The sequence below is a fragment of the Lagopus muta genome, chromosome 5 (genome assembly GCF_023343835.1).
Source record: "Lagopus muta isolate bLagMut1 chromosome 5, bLagMut1 primary, whole genome shotgun sequence".
NCBI lineage: Eukaryota > Metazoa > Chordata > Aves > Galliformes > Phasianidae > Lagopus > Lagopus muta.
The window spans coordinates 13,782,790-13,804,838 of NC_064437.1; the positions used below are offsets into that span (position 1 = coordinate 13,782,790).

The 22,049-nt window shown below is 38.1% G+C and overlaps 1 protein-coding gene across 1 annotated transcript in view; it reads right to left on the bottom strand.

Moving 5' to 3' along the window:
* Nucleotides 1-22,049, bottom strand: part of ZNHIT6 (zinc finger HIT-type containing 6) — a 30,302-nt gene that overhangs the window by 5,190 nt on the left and 3,063 nt on the right. The window contains exons 6-9 of the mRNA XM_048945897.1: nt 17,121-17,189; nt 16,250-16,330; nt 15,659-15,739; nt 859-983 (exon numbers count right to left, since the gene is read on the bottom strand). Of these exons, the coding sequence (XP_048801854.1) occupies nt 859-983; nt 15,659-15,739; nt 16,250-16,330; nt 17,121-17,189 (356 nt within the window). The remainder of the gene's footprint in view (nt 1-858; nt 984-15,658; nt 15,740-16,249; nt 16,331-17,120; nt 17,190-22,049) is intronic.

Genomic DNA, 22,049 nt, shown 5'->3' on the forward strand with positions numbered 1-22,049 from the left:
CTCAGTGAAATCCAGCCAGAACTGCGAAGATCCATGGACATTTGATACCATGGTACAATTTCATTAGTCTCAGATGTATTCAGACTCATTATACACCTACAGATCTGTGATTCAGTTGCTGCAGGGAAACAGTAACAGCCAACTGATTTTGAAGCTTTTCTGATAGGGTGACCCATCACTGAAAAGTATGTGATTGGATGGCTAAGTTGGCAACTAACTGGGACTCAAAGCTGAGACACAGACTCAGGGATAAATATGAAAATGAACTTCAAAACTAAAATACAAATTTCTGCTAGACCTGGATTGCCCACTAAGCTAATTTCAACATCAAAGCTTTTCCTCAACTAAACACTTCACAAAATAACAGTGCTTTATCCTACCCAAGAAAGCTGCTTTGCCATTACCATTTCAATAACTGTACTATAATTGAGGATTATTTGTCCAATTTTAGGAGTTACACTGGGAAATCACGATGATTCCCTTTTCTGGAGTAGGCTGACTTACAACTAATCTTCCCCAGATCAACATTTTAGAAACAAACAACTCTGCTGAAATGCTATGCACAGAATTTAGCCTGCATTACCTTAGTGGCTAAAATTATACAAAAAGGGATGAAGCACCAGTAAACAAACTTAGGACAAACACATACAAAACTGCTTACTGATGCAAGCCATCAACTTTAACATTTACGACAGAACATTTATAGCAGCTTTTTTATAGCAATCTTTTAGATTCCGAGGGAAATAAATACAAGACGTACAGTACATTCCTGGCATTAATAATGGGTGTATCCTTGATTATTGTTTATTCAACTAAAATATCTAAGTATAGCATAACAGGAAATAAATATATGCTTACCTTGGCCAAGAACCACCATGTCATTCTTCAATTTTTTCAAGACCACAAATAACGTTGGGTACTCAATTATTACTTTGTTTTTCAAATTTTCTAGGAGGCTTCTACTGGCATCCAGTTCATTGTACCTTAAAAATAACAGGAAAGTTTATTTTGGATTTTAATACTACCAAGAACATAACGTACACTTTCTAAAAAAAAAAAAGAACAAAAAAAGTTTTCTGGCAGTTCATAGGATTTTCAGATGATATCATGCTCAGAAGAACTATCTTATGACTCAAATCACATATTTGGGCTTATTATCCAACCACATTCATTTTATTTTTAAACCCTTCTAACACCTAAGAGCAAGAGGAAAATTGAAATCAAATTGCTCTACAGGCTAAGATATTTTCAGAGTTCTTAATGAATATCGTGTCCAAAATCAGGTTCTAAACTGAAACTAAGACTTACTGTTCTACTTGTTTTCCCTCTCAGTTACTCTTAGAATACGTTTAATACACGTGTGTGCTTCTCTTTTTTCATGCTTACTGGCTTTTTAACGCTACAGGTTTAATTTATATGGTTAATAATATATCCTATGACGTTTGCTTATGAATTATCATTTAAGTTTTGGAAAGACAGAATAAAAAGCATACATGGTCTACCATTAAAGCAAAGGAACACCAGAAGAGCTCTGTTTTAGTAGAAGTAAGGCTTGTTTACCCAGGTAAGACAGCAATGACTGCCACTGGAGCACTCATTTCCAGCAGACGGTACAAAACCTCTGCTTGCAGCACCAACTGCAGGAAACCCCAGCAAAGAGCTGTGCATCTATGTGTGCTACAAGAGGCACATGACTCAGTTGCACAGCCCTGACCCACAGAAGAGCTCCTCTTCACCCTGAAGGGTGAAGCCAGTTTTAAATAGCCATATTAGTAAACATAGTAAAAAGTACACTGAACATCTTCTTGACAATTACACCCTAGAAATGTAATATTCTCTCTCATCTCTGTAAGAGGAAACCTGGAATCTTGGGGAAAGCAAGCGCTATTTCAAAACCCTCTTTATAACAGAAACCCTGTTTCTTTCACTCGATGCAACCGCAGCATCCAACAAGTGCTCTGATATTACACTACAATCTGAGTTATGCAATTCTTTCCGTAATCAGGATTATTCAATTACTATTAAGCTACTGTATCACTTAAAGCCAAAGGTAGTTCTGAACCAAAACACACTGAGGGCAATAAACTTCACATAGCTGCTCTGCCTTCTCTGATCATTTATGTATTATGCAGTTGGGCTTTCTTTTGTCATTCTACTCCCAAAGCAAAAACAAATAAACAATAAAGTCAATAAAAAAAATCTCACAAAAAACATAAAAAACCAAAAACCACTGGATAGGTGAAGGGAATGTATCCTTCCTGATTTTCAGTAATGTGTGATAAAGACCTGTACATCAGAGGAATCAGTAGACAATATTACTGAAGGCAAAACAGGATTTTAGTTCTCTGGATTTCAGAGAAACATAGTTTGAACAAAAACTATTTTTCTCTCAAATTCAACTTCAAATCATCATGAAAATATTTGGTTTCATGTTTCTCTCAACCCAAAGAGATTAAGACCTGTTCTTAGAGAAACCCTTTAACAGGGATAAGAGTATACTGCATTTCTTACTGAATGAATATATCCATAACTTATGGATTAATACACATGAGGAGAAATATATTTACTGCTTTATTTACAGTACTCTAAATGCAAAGTATGGCAATACCTTTCCTTTGGCAAGAACTTCAACACATTCTTTTCTGATTAAGCAAACATTTACCACTAAGAGGCTAAACTAATTCACATGCCACAATACACTTTCCATTATCTCATGTTTTAGACAAAACATCTTTAGCGTCCAGCTTGGCATAAGATAAAACATTTGTCCTTAGAACCATTTTATGATAGTAAATTATTAAAGCGTTAGATCACTAAGTCAGAGCTTTATCTTTTTTGTTCTTAAAGTATATTTTATTGGTTGGCAATGGCAGAGAAAAAATCCACATGTTTAGTTCATAATCTGTGCTGCAAACTTCAGGGAGAATATAACAAAGAGCCTAGAGCTTCTTGTTCTCAGATTTACTAGTTTGTGTCTATTCTATCCAGAGACCCCAGTCCCTCCTTCCTTTACACACAAACACACGCTGAGGTTTTATGCTAATCCACCTGTCAGCCACTTCCTTCACTGAGCACGTTTATGATCTTGAAAGAAAAATACCTGTCACTCAATTCCAGTCAAACACAGGATGGTTCTGCTGAGCAAGACTGACTTTTCAGGTTCTCTCTGACAGACTTCATCACAGTGAAAACCTCCCCAATTTATCAAAGAATTATAACAGTCGTACCACAGTTGGGTGAGCAGCACAAGCCTCTAGCCATGAGACCGCCTGTAATACAGCTTTTCCAGAAACTTGACCTCACCACTTCAATTTTTTATTGTGAAAAGGTTAGACCTGCTTGGAGAAAAACCAAAAAGCACGAATCCTAAAACAGAAACAGAACAGCCTCTTACAAGTCACATACCACAATGTGGTCAGGAGCCGAACACGCAGACCCTGGTGTCAGAACAGGGCCAAGGCCTCACCACAGACAGGGTGGGCAAGGCTGGCACAGTGTGATGAAAACTTGCGTCTGGCATTCTTGTTCTCACCATGTTTACCTGCTTGTCCTGTACCACTAGGACTGCCTAGTCTGCCAGTAAGAACCTACACCAGGCTGCAACTTGTTTCAGGCCCTTCAAGTTCAAACCTATGTGTGATGCATCACAAGCCTGAAGTGTAAATTTGGAAAGAACCAAGTAATACACACAGTTTTTTTTCTTAACTTGTGGTTACACATGCTGCTGCAGAGCATCTTTCCCATTCTGGCACTGAACACAGACTGCTGGCCCCCTCTGCCTCACTCAGCTTCCCAGTTCCTGCACTCAGAGAGACCTCTCTTTACCTCCTCCCTGGATCTTTGTCCCTGGTATTTACCTGCTACACGCTTCCTCTGCCCCTTCCACTCACTCCCTCAGTTTCTGTGTCCAACTTACCTAATGTACTTTCCTGAATATTTTCCTGCCCTAAGCAAGGCTTTATGCCCTTGTCACAAAGTAGGGAAATGGCCTGAATTTTTTCTTCAGAAGATTCCATTTATAAGGACCACAAAGAGACAATCTTGGCAGACAACAGCTTTTGGTTTTAGCTGGAATGAAGTAACAATAACGGCTTTTTAAAAGACAAAAATTAAACAAAAATTGCCTGCCAGCAGGCAGTTTAAAAGCCTACAAAAATTGAGACAACTGAGAAAATTTAACAAGATTCAGCAATCCTACATCTGTTCCCTTAGAATCTTTTGTGTTTCTTCTATGCATTGCTTTGCTACTTTTAACACATTGCTGAAGTGAATTGTGGCTCTGCACTTTTGCTAGCACCTGCAAACTTCTGTAAAGGGTAATTTCACTATCTGTAGCTATTCTACTACCTTCCAGGAATTCAAAAATTCAGCCTCCTAATCTGTCTCCCACACACAGGAATGCTATATTAGGTCACAGCGTCACAACAAACTCTCTCAAAGGGAGCCCTGGGCTATCATTCACTGGTGCAACTTGTCTCCACGAATTCAGACGGCAGGAAATTCCCTGCTGATCAGGTTTTCCTGAATGTCATCTACAGGAACTTTGATTTTAATAATAGAGAAAAATCTGCAATCTGGAATTAAAGATAAATTGTAACCATGTTATTTCTTTAATTTAGTCTTCTAGCTACTGGAAAGAGAATAAAGAAGTTTTTTTTTTCCAGTCTAAATAATTACAAACATCAGTAAAATAGATGTTTGCATAACGATGTTCCTAACTTTCCTGAGAGAGATATCAGCTAAAACTTTTATTCACACTTTAAACAAAGATGATTTTTCTTCCTAGAATTGAGTAGAAACATCAAAATATTTCCTTTGCATAATTCAGATACAACAAATCATGTTTATCTACTTCAGGCCAAATCCTAAAAATCCACAATATTCTGCTAATTTATGAGAAGAACGAGCATTCCTCCCCCCCCTTCAATGTCCCCAGGCAAAGGAGGGCAGCATTTTCTATCTGCATTTGCCTAGAAGAGAGCAAAGACCGAGTACAGCTTTTAAAGGCTCTCCCAAGCACTCATTGTGAAGTGCTGTAGCATAGCAAAGATAATAGCTACCAGATGGACTTTCATTCCTAAGTGGTGAATAACCTCTTCGTGTGGTTATGATTTGGTGAACATGGAAGTAGTGAAATGTACTCTTGAATTAGATATGAAAGGAAAGTTATATGGCAGAAAGTAAACATGACGTACTGAAATAAAGCAGACTTTTAATATTTAACTTTGTCACAACTCTGACATTCTAAAAATCTAGAACAGCATATTTTTTTTTTAGTCCATATGCATGGAAAAGGATTAGAAAATTCAGTAAGAAAAAGGACAGTCTTAAAAAAAAAAAAGAAGAGAAACAATAAAGAAAATTACTTGCAGTAATACTTCCTTTGTAACATAATTCTTAACAACAGCAGAACAATGCAGAAGTCTCTACTTTGCCTGAACGCTAAGAGATGGGGAACAATCAAATTCAACGTAATATTTTAATAGAAAATTGTAATAGTGTTTACACTGATATTTTAAAACCTCTAAGCTCTTCCTTTCACTCTTCTCTATGGTTTCCCTCCTAGTGGAGAATCTCCACAGTCAGCCTTACCCATGCACAGTTTAATCCATACCAATACAGATAAGATGCCTGAACAATCCTTTTTCAAACCAGATCACCATTTTCAGCAACACCTCTATCACAGCACAGTAATTTTTTCTTCTTTTCAGAAAAAAGGAAATATTAGGACAAGAAGCAACCTGTTCTTACCAGCATTACCAGCCCACCTGTCCCGTTGGGAAGCAGCTGAAAAAGCATAGGAAGAAAAGCTGCCAGTACACCAAGTAAAGCATCACACCAAGAAAGCATCTCAGACTTCATCATCAACTCCTAACTACACCTATATACAGAGAATGCAAAAAGGCACATAACAGAAAATATGACACTGTTCCTTTTCATTCCTATATTTTAACCATAGGCCGTCTGTACACACAAAAACCCTAGTAAGACAAGCTATAACAAACCAGTCTTCTCTCTTTTCTGGGTCACAAGAGGCCCTTATATTAGGCAAATGGAAGTACTTCTGAAAATTGAAGTGTAAACTTGGAGCAAAGTATCAAAATATTATAGAATACTCTTCTTATAAACATATTTCAGGGATTTACAATTTAGAAAAGATTAAAGGGACACTAATTGTCACCTCAATTATTGGGGACAATAATAGCTGTCCAGAAAGACTCATTGGTCTGTTCATTTTTACCCTATAAAATATACAAAAGAGTTAATGGAAAGAAGAGATAAGCAACATAAAAGTATGTTATTGTAGAAGCACAAAGGCTATCCTTGTTTAAATCTCTCGAGAATGAGGCAATTGCATGAAGGAAAAAACACAGTAAAAGTTCTTCAGTGACAACCATGGAAAAATGTATCAATTGATGGCAAAAACCGTAAAGTAGATAAGGCATCTGTTACAACAATTTAGTGGACAGAGCATTAAGAGAGATGTGGCAAAAGGACTCAGGATACAAAATAATCTAAAGATTAACTGAAGAGTAAACCTTCTTGAATTTTTTAGTTAAGGGAGAAAGTATAATAAAACAAACAGGAGGAAAATGTGAAGCTAACTAATGTCATTTTCTTGGATTCAGTAGAATTTGGTTCAAAGAACAGAGAAACTGTGATACTGAAATTTCAAGAAAGCAAATATTTTCCCCATCTCGTAAGACACAATGACAAGAAAAAATAAAATCCAGCAGCAAGTAACCATACTATCATTTAAGTGCATCACAGCAACTGTCCTTTACAGAAACAGAAGTTTGCCAAGAAGCTGCACAAGCTGCTCAAAAGCTTATGGCTTATAAATCTAAGTTGTTTATGCAGATACACTGTAAAGAGGTATACCATGACTGCTTACGACTACACACGACTGAAATAAAGAACCAAACCAGCCTAATGAGCCAATGACAGCCAGAAGGCCTAAGGGGAAAATGAAATTTCACGAGGGAAAAGTTATTAGAAAGAGAATGAGTTGAATACCAACCATGAATTCCTCTAGTTTCAAGAAGTGCAAAGATTTTAGTGGCATCTCTAATATAAGCAAAAGCTGTGGGTGGTTCCCTAAAAATGCAGGGAAATCAAGTTAAGTGACTTGTACCATTAATAAAAAACTGGCATAATCATGGGGGAAAAGTGATTGTCACAGGCCTACTATAATTACAGTACTTGTTACACAACCTCATGAGACAATATTGAAACAATTGTAGAGGTGGGGAGTTTACCAAGGGATAACAAAAAACAATTGTAGAGGTGGGGAGTTTACCAAGGGATAACAAAGGATGCAATGAAAAATTCTTAATATACCAAGTTCAGAAAACAAATAGGTCAAGTCTCACTTGAAAGCTTAATGCAAGTCAGCAGTGCATTGACAAGATTAACAGAAATACAGGGTGGTTAGAAGTGAGCCCTCATAAACTGGCAATAATTTTCTTCTTACGCTTGGGTGAATCTAATGAACCTCTACTTCAGAAACAGAAGTTGTTACTTTTGGAATTCAGGAACCAAATTGTTTTGGAATTTAGGAACCAGATAGCAAATTCAAAGTTTTCAAATTTAGCTCATATGAAGATAGTCTGAATATCTCTAATGCTCTGGGCTAAATGGTGGATATATATCCAGAAATTGATACTTATTAGCATGGAAATCAAAGTGTGATAAGCCTTCCATTAAGGGGTTACTGATGCTTTACAAAGAAAAGGAAAAGCTCTGAAATAAAGAAAACAAATTATTTTCTTGGCAAACAAGCAGGAAGGTCAATTCCCTCCTTGGCGGGGTCGAAACAATCAGTCCTAGCTCATTTCCGTCAGGAAGAAGAAAAAACAGAGGGATTCCCCTTTGGCAGCATCATAAGGAAATAACAAGATCTCTCCTTTCCCACTGCAGCACAAAGAGGTTCCCCTTTACTACGCCTCTGTGAAAACACTGATGGCTAATGTGCCATTTTTCACAGTGCTGCAGCTTCCAAGTTCAGTCTATCACTTCGGCTACTCTCAAACCCAAATGAATTTGTGTATTTCCTTCTAGAAGTGTTTTATTCCAATTTCCCCATGCTGCCTGGTGACCAAACTGAGAAACTCAGCTAGCTGCAAGTCAGAGAATCACCTGCCTTTTCCTTCCATGAACAGCAATTAAACAGAATCTCTGAGGTGTATCCTCTGTATACTTCTGGAAAATACCAAACAGCAACCCAGATACGTATCACTGAGTTAAACCCTTCAGTACAACCTACGTTTCCTCCCTTCTACAATTCAATTTCAGCAACTCCCCAAGCCAAGGGGCAGCAGGGATGTTTCCAAACTGCAATCTTCTCTCAGACTCCTTCTTGCCTTTGAGTCTGCCTTACATGTGCATGCTAAACAGCACACAGACTGCGATGAAAGCCTTTTTCATACTATCCTCATGTTACATATTACCACCGTACACTTAAGCTCATGTCTGCCCCCCAGAAGGGATGGAGGGCTGGAGCAAACTTCAAGAACTGCTCTGGAAACAGCCATTCCTAGACACACACTTACTTGGAGAGAGGAGAGAAAATCTGCCTACACATTCACTGGGTATGCCACTCTCTCTTATTCTATAAACCCAGTTATGATGCAGAAGAGGCTACTATGCACAGTTTTCCTTATATTTTAGGGTTTGGGGTCTGTCTACCTGATTTGCAAGCACGAAGGCTCTGCACATCTTTGAATCTGCCTGTGGTGCTTGCAGAACACTATCGGATGACTAGATAGGGCAAACTGCTGGGTGAAGCCAACACTGCCACTTTTATTGGTATCTCATCCTCTACTCTTTACTTACACATTCTTCCTCTGTAAGTGGTCTGGATCTAACTTGCTGCAACACAGACTGCAGAATTTTGGAGCTGAGACTGTGACTTCAAATAAATCTTTGTGCAACAGATGTCTCAGCCTGAGATTCTCTAGCTGGGACACTCCAAAAATCCTAATGCAATACCATTAATTATAAAACAGTTCATCCAAAATAATTCAGCCTGTGTTACAAAACGCTGGATTGTTGCTTTAAAAAACAGGCACATACTGGTTCATAAAGGAATTCCTTTCAGGAAAAAAAAAAAAGAATGATTGCTCAAGATAGTAAGATGGACAAATTCTGATTTTGGAATCATCCCAAAAATCTTCTCAAAGGTCAAGTAATTGTAGTCAGACATCATAAACATTTAGCTATGCATGCTACAGATTCAGATCATACATACTTTTTATAATCAGCAATGACTAGTTTTCTGCTTTCCTTTCATGTTGTGTAAGACAGGATTTGGGTTAAGAACGTAAGTAGATAGGAAAGAAAACTGACTACTTTTTACAGTAAAAGCTGCATATCCTGGAATCTCTTGCTCCTCATTGCTTTGGTCAGCAGAGAAACTGATGAAGAAGGAGCAAATGAGAAGTGATGCTGAAATGGCTGCAGTAACAAACCCAGGAAGGCTAGAAATGATCTACAAGAAAATGGAACAAAAGTATTCAGTAAGGAAAGCACCAGTTTTAATAAAAAATAAACCAAAACAAAAGCCAGCACTCTGGGAAAAAAACAGCAGCAAGCAATACACAGCAGCACTGTGTTTAAGAAACAGACTACAGACCTAATGCTGTTTCCCTTGAACAGTACAAAGTAGCCAGAGCCTAACTACAGTTGTGCAGTGAAGAATGACTATTGTAAGCTCCCTGCCTTTGTAAGGCTGGCAGAACTGCTTTTGTACCAGCTGCTGTGAGCCAGAGTAATGAATTCTACTGTCAATCTTCAGCTGGTGCAGGCTAAAGCCAGCTTGGGGTCTGTTCCAACTCATGCCAAGGCCAGCAGCTCAGCCAGGGATTTGTATCCCTAATTCCTGTCTCATGTATACCATGTACTAAATAAATGGGAAGAGAAACTGCTTCCTAAGTAAGACTAAAGACTATCAAATCACCACACATTTTTCAACGCCTCCAGGAAATGCAGAGAAAAATAATGCTTGAGAAGCCCCAACCTCAGTATGTTTGTTCTGATAGATAAATCAAGTAGCATTTTTGAAATGATTTCTATTTATGATAAAAAGTTGATCCATGCACCACACTGATAGCACTGTGTTGTTTTTTTTTTTAAACAACCAAATCACGTGTGAAAAGCAGAAAGCAAAATCTATAAGCTCCACTGGTTTCACATGAAGTTATTCAGACACTACAGTGCAGAATGAAGTGCCCTAGGAAGATTATACAAAAAATTAACACAACCTAAGGAAAACACTAACACCACAAATATGTGAGGCTGTGCTGTGGGTAAATGTAACAGTATTTTATACTCTTACAATCACTGAGAAAGAATCAGATATATAACAGGCTTTTTTTTAATGACAGGAAAATAAATAGTTCAATATAAATATTACATTTAAAAATATTTGTTTCCTTTAATTCATATTACTCCTTGAATTCCCAGACAACAGAATTCCATTGGAGTACAGAGGCTAAAGCAAAAAGAACTTACTTCATCTTCCTGAATCTATTACTCTGACTACTGCAACCTACTAATGTGATCTAACCCACAGATACTGAAAAACAATAGACTACAAAAGAAAATTCTCTTTGAGCACAGAACTCAGTCATCCAAGGAAAGAACTCTCATTTCTGCCAGCTGATCTTGAGACAGGGAAGTGCTCCAACATTACTAACATCATCCAGGCTTCTGGGAAGCAACTGCATTGGATCAGTTGAAGCAAAATAAGCATTCACCACCATAAGGCAATGACATTTAGTAGAGAAGAACCTCCAATACTTGTTTAGCATTTTCTTTCCTGTGGTCCACAAAAATTAAGAGGCAAACATGCCAACATTCTCATGTTGCACCAGCCAGTGTCACCACAGAGAGCAAGAAGCGCCTTGATGTTGCAACTGGCACAAAAATGCTTTGGATAATTTTGGCTTTCTGAGCAACTGAAGAAGCATGATCTGCACCAGTACTACTGCTACAAACACCAGTGCTACAACCAATCTGATATGCCAGCATCCCTAGGTAGCATGGCTGTTTTACAACAGGAAAGCTGTTCTGCATTCAGTTCCTGGAAGGAAACAGTCCACTGAAAGCAGTGGGCTTTGCAAGGCTTCTAAGGCCAGGCAGGCTGTTTTCCAAGCACCTAAATATTCCATTAGCCTACCTAAAAAGACTCTCAGAATATTCTACAGTGACACACTCTGAAGCGATGTTTATGTGCTATTCTGAGTATATTAACAGGTAAAAAAGAAAAATCTTACACAAAAGATCTAATAATGACGCTTAAGAAACCATTGCTTTTTAATTCCATTAAACTAAACAAATGTGGTTAAAGACAGACAACTACCTCCACTGACTTCATGCAAGATGTTACTGAATCCAGAAAGAGAGATCACTGAACAGTGACTCCTAGATAAAAATATCCATGGTAAATTAAGTCTGTTGTAGTTCATTCTCTCTTAAAAATAGGACGATCTTACATGATAAGGAAGAGTAAATACCTCTCCAGCCATTCACTTAACCTACAACAAATATCAAGGAATCACTGAATTTAGGATTTTTTTTTTTTTTTTTTTCGTTACACAAAGCCTAATAAGGCAATTCTCGGGAAAAGAAGAAAGTGCATTTCCCAAATCAGACTGTGTAATTTGGCAGTTGCATTTTTTTCTTCCCTTAGTGGAAAAAACAATACTCTTACCGTATGAAGTCACTTTGAAGGCATCCCAAATAAAGGACTGAAGGCAGTCAGGACATTAATTTATCCTGAAGAAAGAAAAGACTACTTTATAAAAGAATGTAGACTGTAAAAACCATCCAAGAGGCAGTGGCTAAACCTTTCTTGGAATAGTTTCAACCAAGGAGAGAATGGACACCAACTAAATATTGCATAAGAGGTGATAGAGGCAAGCTCCACAAATGGAAAACTAACAAACCACTCAACTGCAGATGCTTTCCAAACCAAGGTTTTAAAGAAAGAAGAATTGTGTAACACTCGTGACTTTGAATCCTCCTTCATAAGGTTTTTTATAAAGTGCAACTAAATGAGAAGACAATCAAGTGATGTAACGGTTCTAGTGTTATCAGCTATTAGCTGACAGGTACAGAGGAGAGGATACAATGAGTGATTATACTGTAGGTTACTCCAAACAATCATGGAGTGCTACAAGTCATACTGAAAACAATTCTTACAAGTTGGTTTTAGATTACATAGGAGGCAGAGATCAGGACGGGGAACAAGAAAGCCAAAATAAGAGCTTATCACAGATGGGAAAGTTGTATTGCCACTACTGACTATGAAAGGCACCTAGGAGCAAGAAAGCAAGCACCACGTTGTTTAGCTGCTATTCATAATACCCATATGGCACTGCATTTATCCAGTTGCTTTTAGAAGTTCTGCAGAACTCCTGTGAGGAAGCGGAAATCCGTGTTGCATGGTTAATTTATATCTTTGGAGAAAGAAAAAAAAAGAAAACCCCCGAGACATAAAGCATTCTATAAAGGACCTTCAGAATGAAAGAACCGTTTGCGATGAAATGCAGAAAACAGCCAAAACTGAACCGCAAACTTCTGTTTCATAAACACTTGCAGGAAATACTAAAATCCTTCTGTAACATACTTATCTTAAAACTAGCAGACAAACATTTTATAACCCATAATAATCCCGCTTAGATGTTTTCTGAAACACCACTGCACTGCCTCGGTAATCCATAATCCCAACTATGAAAAGTACTTTTCTCAAATGGATCTGCTAAGCCAAAAAACAACAGCCAACCAAACAGCACCTTTTTTTTTTTCTTTTCTTTAAAAACAGCTTTCCCATTACCTAGAACTTGTGGAGAAGCAGTTTCTGCTGGGTCCAGGGGAACTTCAGGTAACAGGCTGTTTATGCAGATTTGCTTTATTAGATCATTAGTAGACTATACTGATCCTACTCCTCTAGCCTGCCCACGGAGTGAAGAAGAGCATTTTGTCATGCTGGAACAGAGGCCAGAAGTGTATGGAATGGGGTGGCACAGGGTGAGCTGACAGAGGCACTCAAGATGACACAAAGCTGCAATCAGCAGCCACTGCTAGGAATTGAACAGACCCAGTTCAAGCATTCCCACTGCAACTCCAGGTACTGATTTTTACTGAGACAACATACACCCTAATTAATTTAACTGGGGAGAATCATAAAATAGACAAAACCAAAGTAAATTCTCAACTATAATGCGACTAGAGTAAAAGTTCAGATTCTCTGAGAGCCTCAGTCACAGCAGCTACGCTAGCACAAGCACATCCAGAACTTGATGGCAGAGACAAAGCTTACACAGACAAAAGATGTTTTCCTGCTGACATGGCAGTCCCATCACTTCAAACAAACTTTGTTCTTTCCTTCAGAAGCAGTTCCTTTCAGCACACTGTTTCCTTGACTGGTACGCACGGCCACAGCTGGGCCTGCTCCATTGACCAGGAGGTGCATTTCTAATCCTAAAACCTTCTCATTTTCTTCCTACAGTTCTATAATCTATAATCTATGTGACTCTAATATCAACCTATAGAGCTGATTCTTGGAATACAGATGAGACTCAAACATCAGGGTATTTCATGAGATTCTTCTAAAAAGCTTCATAAAAAAGAATGCTCTCTCAGCTCTCTTCATGAGCTAAGGAGTTGTTACACCCATTTATGAACACCAAGGTTAAGTAAAAAAAGAAACTGATGAGCAACAGAGATTGTCCACTTTGATACTAGTTTATTTCCCAAGCCTTCTATGCAATTCACATGCCATATTTCAAGAGATCAGGAGGTGAATTTTACCTGCTGTTGCAGAAGCAAGTTTTTCTTCCTTTCTAAAAAACTGAAACGTAAAAAAAGCAAGCACCTATCTGAAAGGTGAAGCTAAGTAGCAACTTAAACAGTTCAATAACTGAAAAATATCCCAAACTGTTAAAAGATACTGAGGGAAAAACTAAAGAACATGTATAACTTTTTATATTTTAAAGATACAAATGAATATTCAAGCAATACCTTCTGAACACTACCTTTCCAGTAAAAAGTGACATACAACAGTAACAATCTGAATACGTTTTCCGTTTTTGATGCATTAATTTGAGTACAAAGAAGGGGACAGAAGTTCATGCTCCAGGAAACTGTCCTGAGCAGCACTGCTAACAGATGAACCCAAGCCTGCCAAAAACATTTTAAAATTATAAATAGTTCTGGTCTCCCAGCACTAAGTTCTATAGAAAGAAAGAAAGGCTTCTTTGCTTTGCTGCACCACTGTATACAACCTGAATGGGTGAAGTGCCTGTGTTTAATTCATGGAAAATACAGTAAAGAGGAAAAAAACCAGAAATCTGCACCCATCCAGGTCCTTCCACACTGATCTTACCACTGAAGCTCACAATACCAGCATTTTTTATTTCCCTTCTAAGAATACAGAATTTGCAATTCTTGAAGAAAATGAAAATCAGTTGAGACATTTCACTCAAAAGCAACAGGTTTATGGGTGAGAACTCTAATGACAAATTTTAGAAACTATTTCTAATAGTGATTTCAAAGAGGGAAAAAAATTTAAAACCACGAGGAGTTTATATTCTGGGGCTTGAGTGATCAAGTACGTTACTCACATCTGAATAATACTTACTGGGAAAATAAATGCAGCACAAACAGGAAGTTCAATTACAACTGAAATGTCTTTTCTGTATCTTTTTTTCCCCTTAGAAATAATACATAATGCTTTAGGGAAGCATGCTATTTCCACTTGTTACATTTGAAGAAAAGAATGTACATTAAAAACCCTAACTAGGAATCACTGGTCAACCACACTAAGCTACATTAAAGCTGGTACACATCCTTTCCAGAACAGTGACAACAGTGGAATGTTCAAAATGGCATTTATACCATCAGAAATGATTTACTTAACATTTATTTTTGAAATTCAAGATTACTGTCTGCTCAGGAAACAAAGAAAGCAATCCTTTACAAGTCAGAATTCTGGAAGCCACACCCAGCAATATCATAGCATGAAGAATGATGAGCCAGAAACCAACAAAAATTCATTACTTCAGATGCTGCCACTGGATGCTGATGAGCAAGTCATTTTTGCTGCAATACTTTAAAAAGACAGCTATCCCATTCACTCTCCTGGGGGGTTAACATAACCATGGAAGTGCTCGAAGAAGGGAAAAGACATCAACACTTCTGCTGGTCAATAGAATACTTTGCTGCTTAATACTCATCTAGCAGTGAGCTGAGTCACTTGCATGGATGGCTGCTGAAGCTCAAGCAGAGGCAATCTTGCCAATCCACCAATACAGCTGTGAGCGCCATAGCTTCTTAAATTGTCCAAGTAAAACTGAGCTGAATTTACTAATCACAGCACTTGAACAGATACTTCAATGTTGGCATAGGAAGCATAGGAACAGACAATGAAATAAGATTTTTGCTGCATCATTCTTAAAGTGGCTGATAATTACACACAGAAGTTAATCCATAGGCTTGGGCTATTTATTCTTGATATATTAAAGTTAATTACACACAGAAGTTAATCCATAGGCTTGGGCTATTTATTCTTGATATATTAAAGTTTAAGAAATACATTCTTTCTTTTTGCTGTCTTTAATTAATATGCACACAAAGTGGCAAAGAGCCACCTTACCTGGTGGAGTTTTGCCCCCTGTTCTCTATTTTCATTAAAATTTGTACATCTGACTGAGGAGACATTGTATATATCTTTAATCTGAAAAAAAGCAATATGCAACAGAAATGAGAAACGATGTGCTTCAGACTCTTCCTCCTATCATCTGTAAAAGATGAGAATGTTTTACATATCAACAAGCGAAAGCATTTTTTTATTAAAAAAGCTCATTTTCCAGATCTTAAATACCTTCTAAAAATTAGGGCTGTAATTATTGGTATGTTTTTCTAACTCCTCCAAACAAAAGGATTACTGTTACCTCCACTGGGCTGAATTATGCTACGTTTCTTAGAATTAGAGTTGCTTTATTTGATTTTTATGTTATAAATCTTCATTATCTTTTCCTGGTTTAAATGTGGAGGCTATATTCCAGGGTTACTTGGTTGGTGAAAGTTGGGATGGTTTTCATCACAGCAACTAAAGCTGTAGAGCTGACAGGGACCTCAGTCCTCCATGTTTGAAGTGCAGCAAGGTTAAGCAATCTGTTCAGAACCACTCCTGCCTTTTATTAGCAAAGCATATGGACAAGGCAGAAAGGAATTCAATACGCACCTTTGACAAACTACTGGATCTGACTCCACTGGATCAATGTAGGGCTTCAGGATATCAGTGAGCGTTTTATCCTCTGGCACTCTTTCCCAGAGATAAAAATCAAATACGTAAGACATGGTTCATCATGCACACAGAACTCTATTATCTGAGTCATTTAGAGAAAGCTGGACGTTTGCACGCTACTGTGGTACATCTGAATACTTCATGGGTAAATTATAAATGTGGATCAATACAGCCCAGGTAATTGACAATTCCATATCAATTTCAACACTAAGACTTCATTGGCATCTGCAGGGAGTAAACAGATGAGTATCTCCAGTTTCAAACCCTGCAGCATAACATGCTGTCTGTACAGACCTAAAAGTAGATACTGGCAAATTTCATATCCACCTTTAGACTACGAAAAAAGGAGAGAAACATTTGTCCATAAAAGCTGAATTTTTGGCTTTTACAAAATGCACTTGCAGGCTTTCCTACAAAGTAAACAATGACAAAATTTCATTGTGTGTGCAGGTCAGCTCCAGCATGCAGGCAAAGAGGGAATGGAAATCTTGCAGCACTTCTGCCCCATGAGAGCAGAACACATTAGCTGAGAGGATATTGCCACTGTAAACATACAAGCTTCTTGTTCACTGCCAAGAAGGAGTAGCAATCAAATATTTCCTTTGATTTGACAACCTCTCTAGCCTTCAATGAAGAAAGTACTGCACAACTTTAAATACATTTTAAATTTGAATGCCTTTTTAGTTAAGGCATAAAATAATATTCGAGTTTACCTCATATAGCAGAAACAGTTAAGAATGGATCAAAATATTTCCCATTTGAATTCCAATAGAGTAATTTCCAAAAATCCATTTTTCAAACTCTGTACCTTTTTAAAGCGTATTCAGCATTACAGTGAAGAAATACAAGCTTCAAATGCCAGTAGAACTTCTGCTCCCTGAAAAGAAGAAACACAGATTCTTAACGCCTCAGTAGTTAGCTGGTAGCTGTTACTTGTCTTTCCACAGCACAACCTAAACAGAAGATGTGTCAGCAGCAGGGAGAGAAGCTGCCTTCCAGTATACCAGTGAAAACACATGTTGGAAAGAATAAGTGTAGTACAAAACTAACAGGAAGCTTCTGTAAGAGACAAAAGTTGATGTTGCATTCTGTTCTCCTGCTCATTTGTTGGCAAACCATCCTGCCTCCAAAGCTAGCATAATTAGTATCTGAGAACAGAAACTGCTGGAGCATGGTTTCAGTGCAGTATGGCATCAGGAAAGGCAGAACTGCCTAGAGGGCAGCGCTCTAGATCAAGAATCTGCTGAAGGCAACAGTGACTTCAGGCAAACCATTTTTCCTTTTATTGCTTCAAATTCTCCCATCCTGTACAATGAGTGTAACAATCTTTTTCTAAGTGAAATCTCATAAGAAAAAGCACAGACTGAAAGATAGGTTTATGGCCCTCTCCTCTGGTTTAGAATTTCACACTTGAGACAAACAGTAAAGATTTAGAAAACAGATGCCAGGTATCTATCTGAAGCACAGGAACTTGAAATGGTACTTTTAAATTTTATTTTATTTTTAATACTTAAGACCCATGAATCCTTATATCTAAGATACTCAGCAACAGTTATGCAAAGATTCTGTTACTGCTACAATTAAAAATAAACATACTGTTGCTCGAACATGCTGTTTAATTTGCTTATCAGGCAGATGGAACTATCCAGCAGGATCTAGCTGCCTGCAGAGACAAGTACACGTGCAATCAAGTAAAAAAGTAGTAAACAAGTTAGTTGCTAAGCTCAATTAACTATCATATCAACTTTTAGATGCAGGCACTTTATAAAGCACACTTACCAAATACATAATTATTGACTTAAGATACGCCTAGGGGAAAGCTAAGCTTCACAGCTGAGCTACACTTCTCATAGTCCAAGTACAATCACAGGTATTATCTTTTATCTTCACCTCCCACAAAAAAGATGCAAGAACCCTCCAAGGAGCTAATAATTTATAGATTAGAATAAACTGAACTACAGGTGGCTAAGATCCACAAAGCAACATGTGACTCAGTAGAGCTGTATGTGCCTCGTGATTTTTGCCCTGTATCTGCTCATGCTTGTAAAAACTGAGAATGAAGGATCTCTCTTTAGATGAAGAGGGATCAGGTCTGAAACAGGTAAGAAAATGGTATGACCAGAGCCGGACAGTAAGAGATAAAACATTATTAATTACACTGCATACACAATGCATAGCTGACGTCTTGCCTTGTGGATTTTCATGCTATTTTGCATATTGCTATGACACAGTCTTAAATTACTGAACTGAAAAAGAAACAAGTCAAAATCAGTGAGTATACTGGAATTTGAAAGTTTTTTTGCAAGGTGATTGAAACAAAGTTTTCCAGTTCCTCATCTTAACTACTGAAAGAAGCATCAGATGAGGCCTTTATAAACACACTAACAACTAACCTTTCTAGCATTTTTTTCCATTTAATTCACCACTAATATGTTCTATCAGACCATACACATCTATTCCAAGTGACCGACACTTACTGTGATGTGGACTCTCTTTCTGCCAAACCTTTGAATCGAGACCTCCGAAGTAAGACACTGCCAGATACTTCCCCCCAAAAGCACAAACAGCAAGGTGTGATGATGATGACAGAAGCATGTACGTGGTCTACAGGACTGTTTCTAACACAGACACTTCAGTGAGAAATGTTCCAGAAATACTTCTAGCTATCTGCTACCTGTTAGGAACACTCTGTGTCCACAGAAATTGTGGTCACACACCACATTCTGATTTCACATGTAAGACCAGCTTGCTGTGGGCTCACTGAGGCAGACTCAGTTCATCATGCAGCTGTATAATCAGCTTAAAAGGGATCTTCTCAGACTTTCACCCTCCCTCCCCCTTCCAGGCATAATCTAGTCTTTGGATTAGTGAACAGTAAGAGCTACGAATCAGGAAGACTGAACATTAAATTTAAAAACATCAGGAAGTTCCACTTTAGAAAAACAGAAACGTTGATATTTTTCAGCATGCTAAAAGGTAAACCAAGGTGAATTAATCTCTCTTCAAAATACACTTGCCTAAAAGCAAATGACAAGCAGAAAGAGGTAAAAGCTGGGTAAGAAGAAGGCAAGGAAGGAAGAAGCTTAGAACTGGAATAGCCTTACACACTTTGCTGACAAGCGAAGTATAGAAAAGCAGTAATACTTTGCACAAATTTCCATAAGTAGATTGGTAACAATCTCCTGGATGTCCATTAGTAAAGGGAAGCATCCCTCACCATCATTGATTCCTGCCCAATACAAAAACTTGATGTCAACTCTAGATGCTATCAAAGCTGCTTCACAACAAGTTCAGATTTAAGTTAGATACCCTGGCTCCAAATCTCACTGACTTCATTTTCCATTATGGCTCACTGGGGTAGTATTTCCTTCAAGTGTAACTGACATGTATTATGTTCATTGTCTAAATGAAAAATGCTTAATTGAGTAAGTCATCCTGAGTTGAGTAACAGCTCACACTGCTTGAAGTGTTCAACGCTGCTCAGCTGCCATGGAACGTCAATCCAAGGTTTGCTTGAATACCAAGGTCCTGACTATAAAGTTATCAAACAGCACAAATCTGGATGAGGCACAGCACATCCTTGATGTCAGTAAAAACAGCATCACTGCCCATCCCCACATTGCTTGGCTTCATATCCAATTCTGGCTAATTCAGAAGCACAGAAACTGATCAGAGAAAAAAGGAGAAGCTAAGGAACCTCTCCCCCTGCACTAGATGTAGCTGCAAATGGTACTTAGAACTGCACAGGCTGTTCTGCCATTACTGTTCTACGCTAGAGTAACTGTTTCCCTTTCATTTTTTCCTAAAACTTCCAAATAATTACTTTCTGTAATCAATATAATTTTTCCTCCCTAGTTTTCTTTCAAAGAACAACACATAAGTGATTTTTAAATTCATGACAGCTGAAACAAGTTTTTATTGCTGATACTACAAGACAGCACTGATAAATGTGACTGTTACCTCCAGCTAGATCTTGGCACAGCTATAAAGATTTTCTTCACTGGTTTTACAGTTAATGCAGTACCCTGCTAGACACTTCAAGTACAAGTGGGTGTATGCAGTATAGGTGCTGGCAATTAAAGGACAGATCTAGGATCTGTCTAGGATCCTACAGAAGATTTTGGGACCGACATAAGTGCCTTAGTGGATTTTTAAAAGTGTTTTTGAACTGATAGAAGAGATAAAAAGGAAATAGTGACCTTATCCTTAAACTATCCTTAAATTTCACAATACTCAGTACTCTCACCATGTGCATTGAGGTTTAATTGAAACATGTGGTACTCAGTATCTACTCCTTTGGATAATGTCACCTTTCACAACTTACTTAAGCAATGAAGATTTAGTCCAAGTAAGTGACTAGATTCTCTTGTGGAATCCAAACAAACATTAACAGAAGATATCACACAGAAGCATGACGGTTTCCTTCTTCCCCCATCAACTTTGTATTCCTTGCCAAAATTAGTTCTGCTCTACTCTGAACAACAGCACACTAAAAGGGACATCTCCATTTTGTTGGAGCTGCGTTAAATGAATTCCTGGACTTGATGTATAAACAATAAATATTTCTACTGCAACACTTCTACTGAAAGTTCAAGTGTTTCCTAGTTACGGTAAACAACAAGACAGTCAATGAAGAAGATGAAGAACAATTCCACTGCAGCACATGGTCTTCTGTCAAAGGACCTCCCAGCAGCAAGAGATGTTGTTACTGACCACATGTGTGGAACAGGCAAACACCACACCAACTTGAGCTGAGAGTCCCGTGTGAATCAGAAGGAGACTCCTAAGAAGCCAAACTCTAATCACCTTTAACAAATAAAACCACTGTCCTCTCCACTTCTATAAATAAACAAAATGACCATCAGATCCACTATGGAAAGAAAACAACTACTAAAAATCTCAGCTACAGAACTCAGTAATTACTTATTTTCACATGGGGATGGTCTGAAAAACTACCAACAGACTGAAATGCACCAAGGTCATGCTTTCTGCTCATTTCAGATCAGCACCTCTTTGCTTGTGAGGTCACTTTGGAAAGCAAGCAGAACTACGCACTAAATGACAGCTGAATTCAAGGTTAACAGCTCCAGCAGAGTAATACGATCCCCTAAACCAGCCCATATAACTCCTTGGTAAATTCTTAACATCAGCAACACTTGAAAAAATTCATTCTATTTATCTTTACCTAGTTCCAGACTAAAGACTGACATTTTAGGCTTTTCACATGCACCTCAGAGTAGCTTTTACAGCACTGATGATCACTTAACTGCTGCTAATCTCAAGGCTCCATACTACACTGTACTCATACTAGTAAGATGTCCTAAGCCATCTGCAAGCCAGATAAGACTTTACAAACTGGACTCAAACTCCATTTTCTAAAGATCCTCTACTATCTGCATTGTTTGAGATTACAAGTTAGTCTAACCCATGTTACCTAGCACTGGCACATATGCTTTCATAACACTGAATTTCGCAAACCAACTAATGGAAGCTAGGAAACGAGAAGTGGTTAACACATCTTAACAACCACAGACTTGCCCTGCAGAACTGGCAGGGGCAAGGGATAACACTGGAACACACCTTGCACCTCCTCATTTTGGATGGCTCTCCTCCCTGCCTCAAACAGCCGAGCAGCTTGGCTCAAGTAGAGAATATGAAGGAGACATCTGAACAGGCACAAAGCCTCCCACGTACCTATGTGGAGCTGCCTCCAATCTCCATGCTATGTAGCAACCTT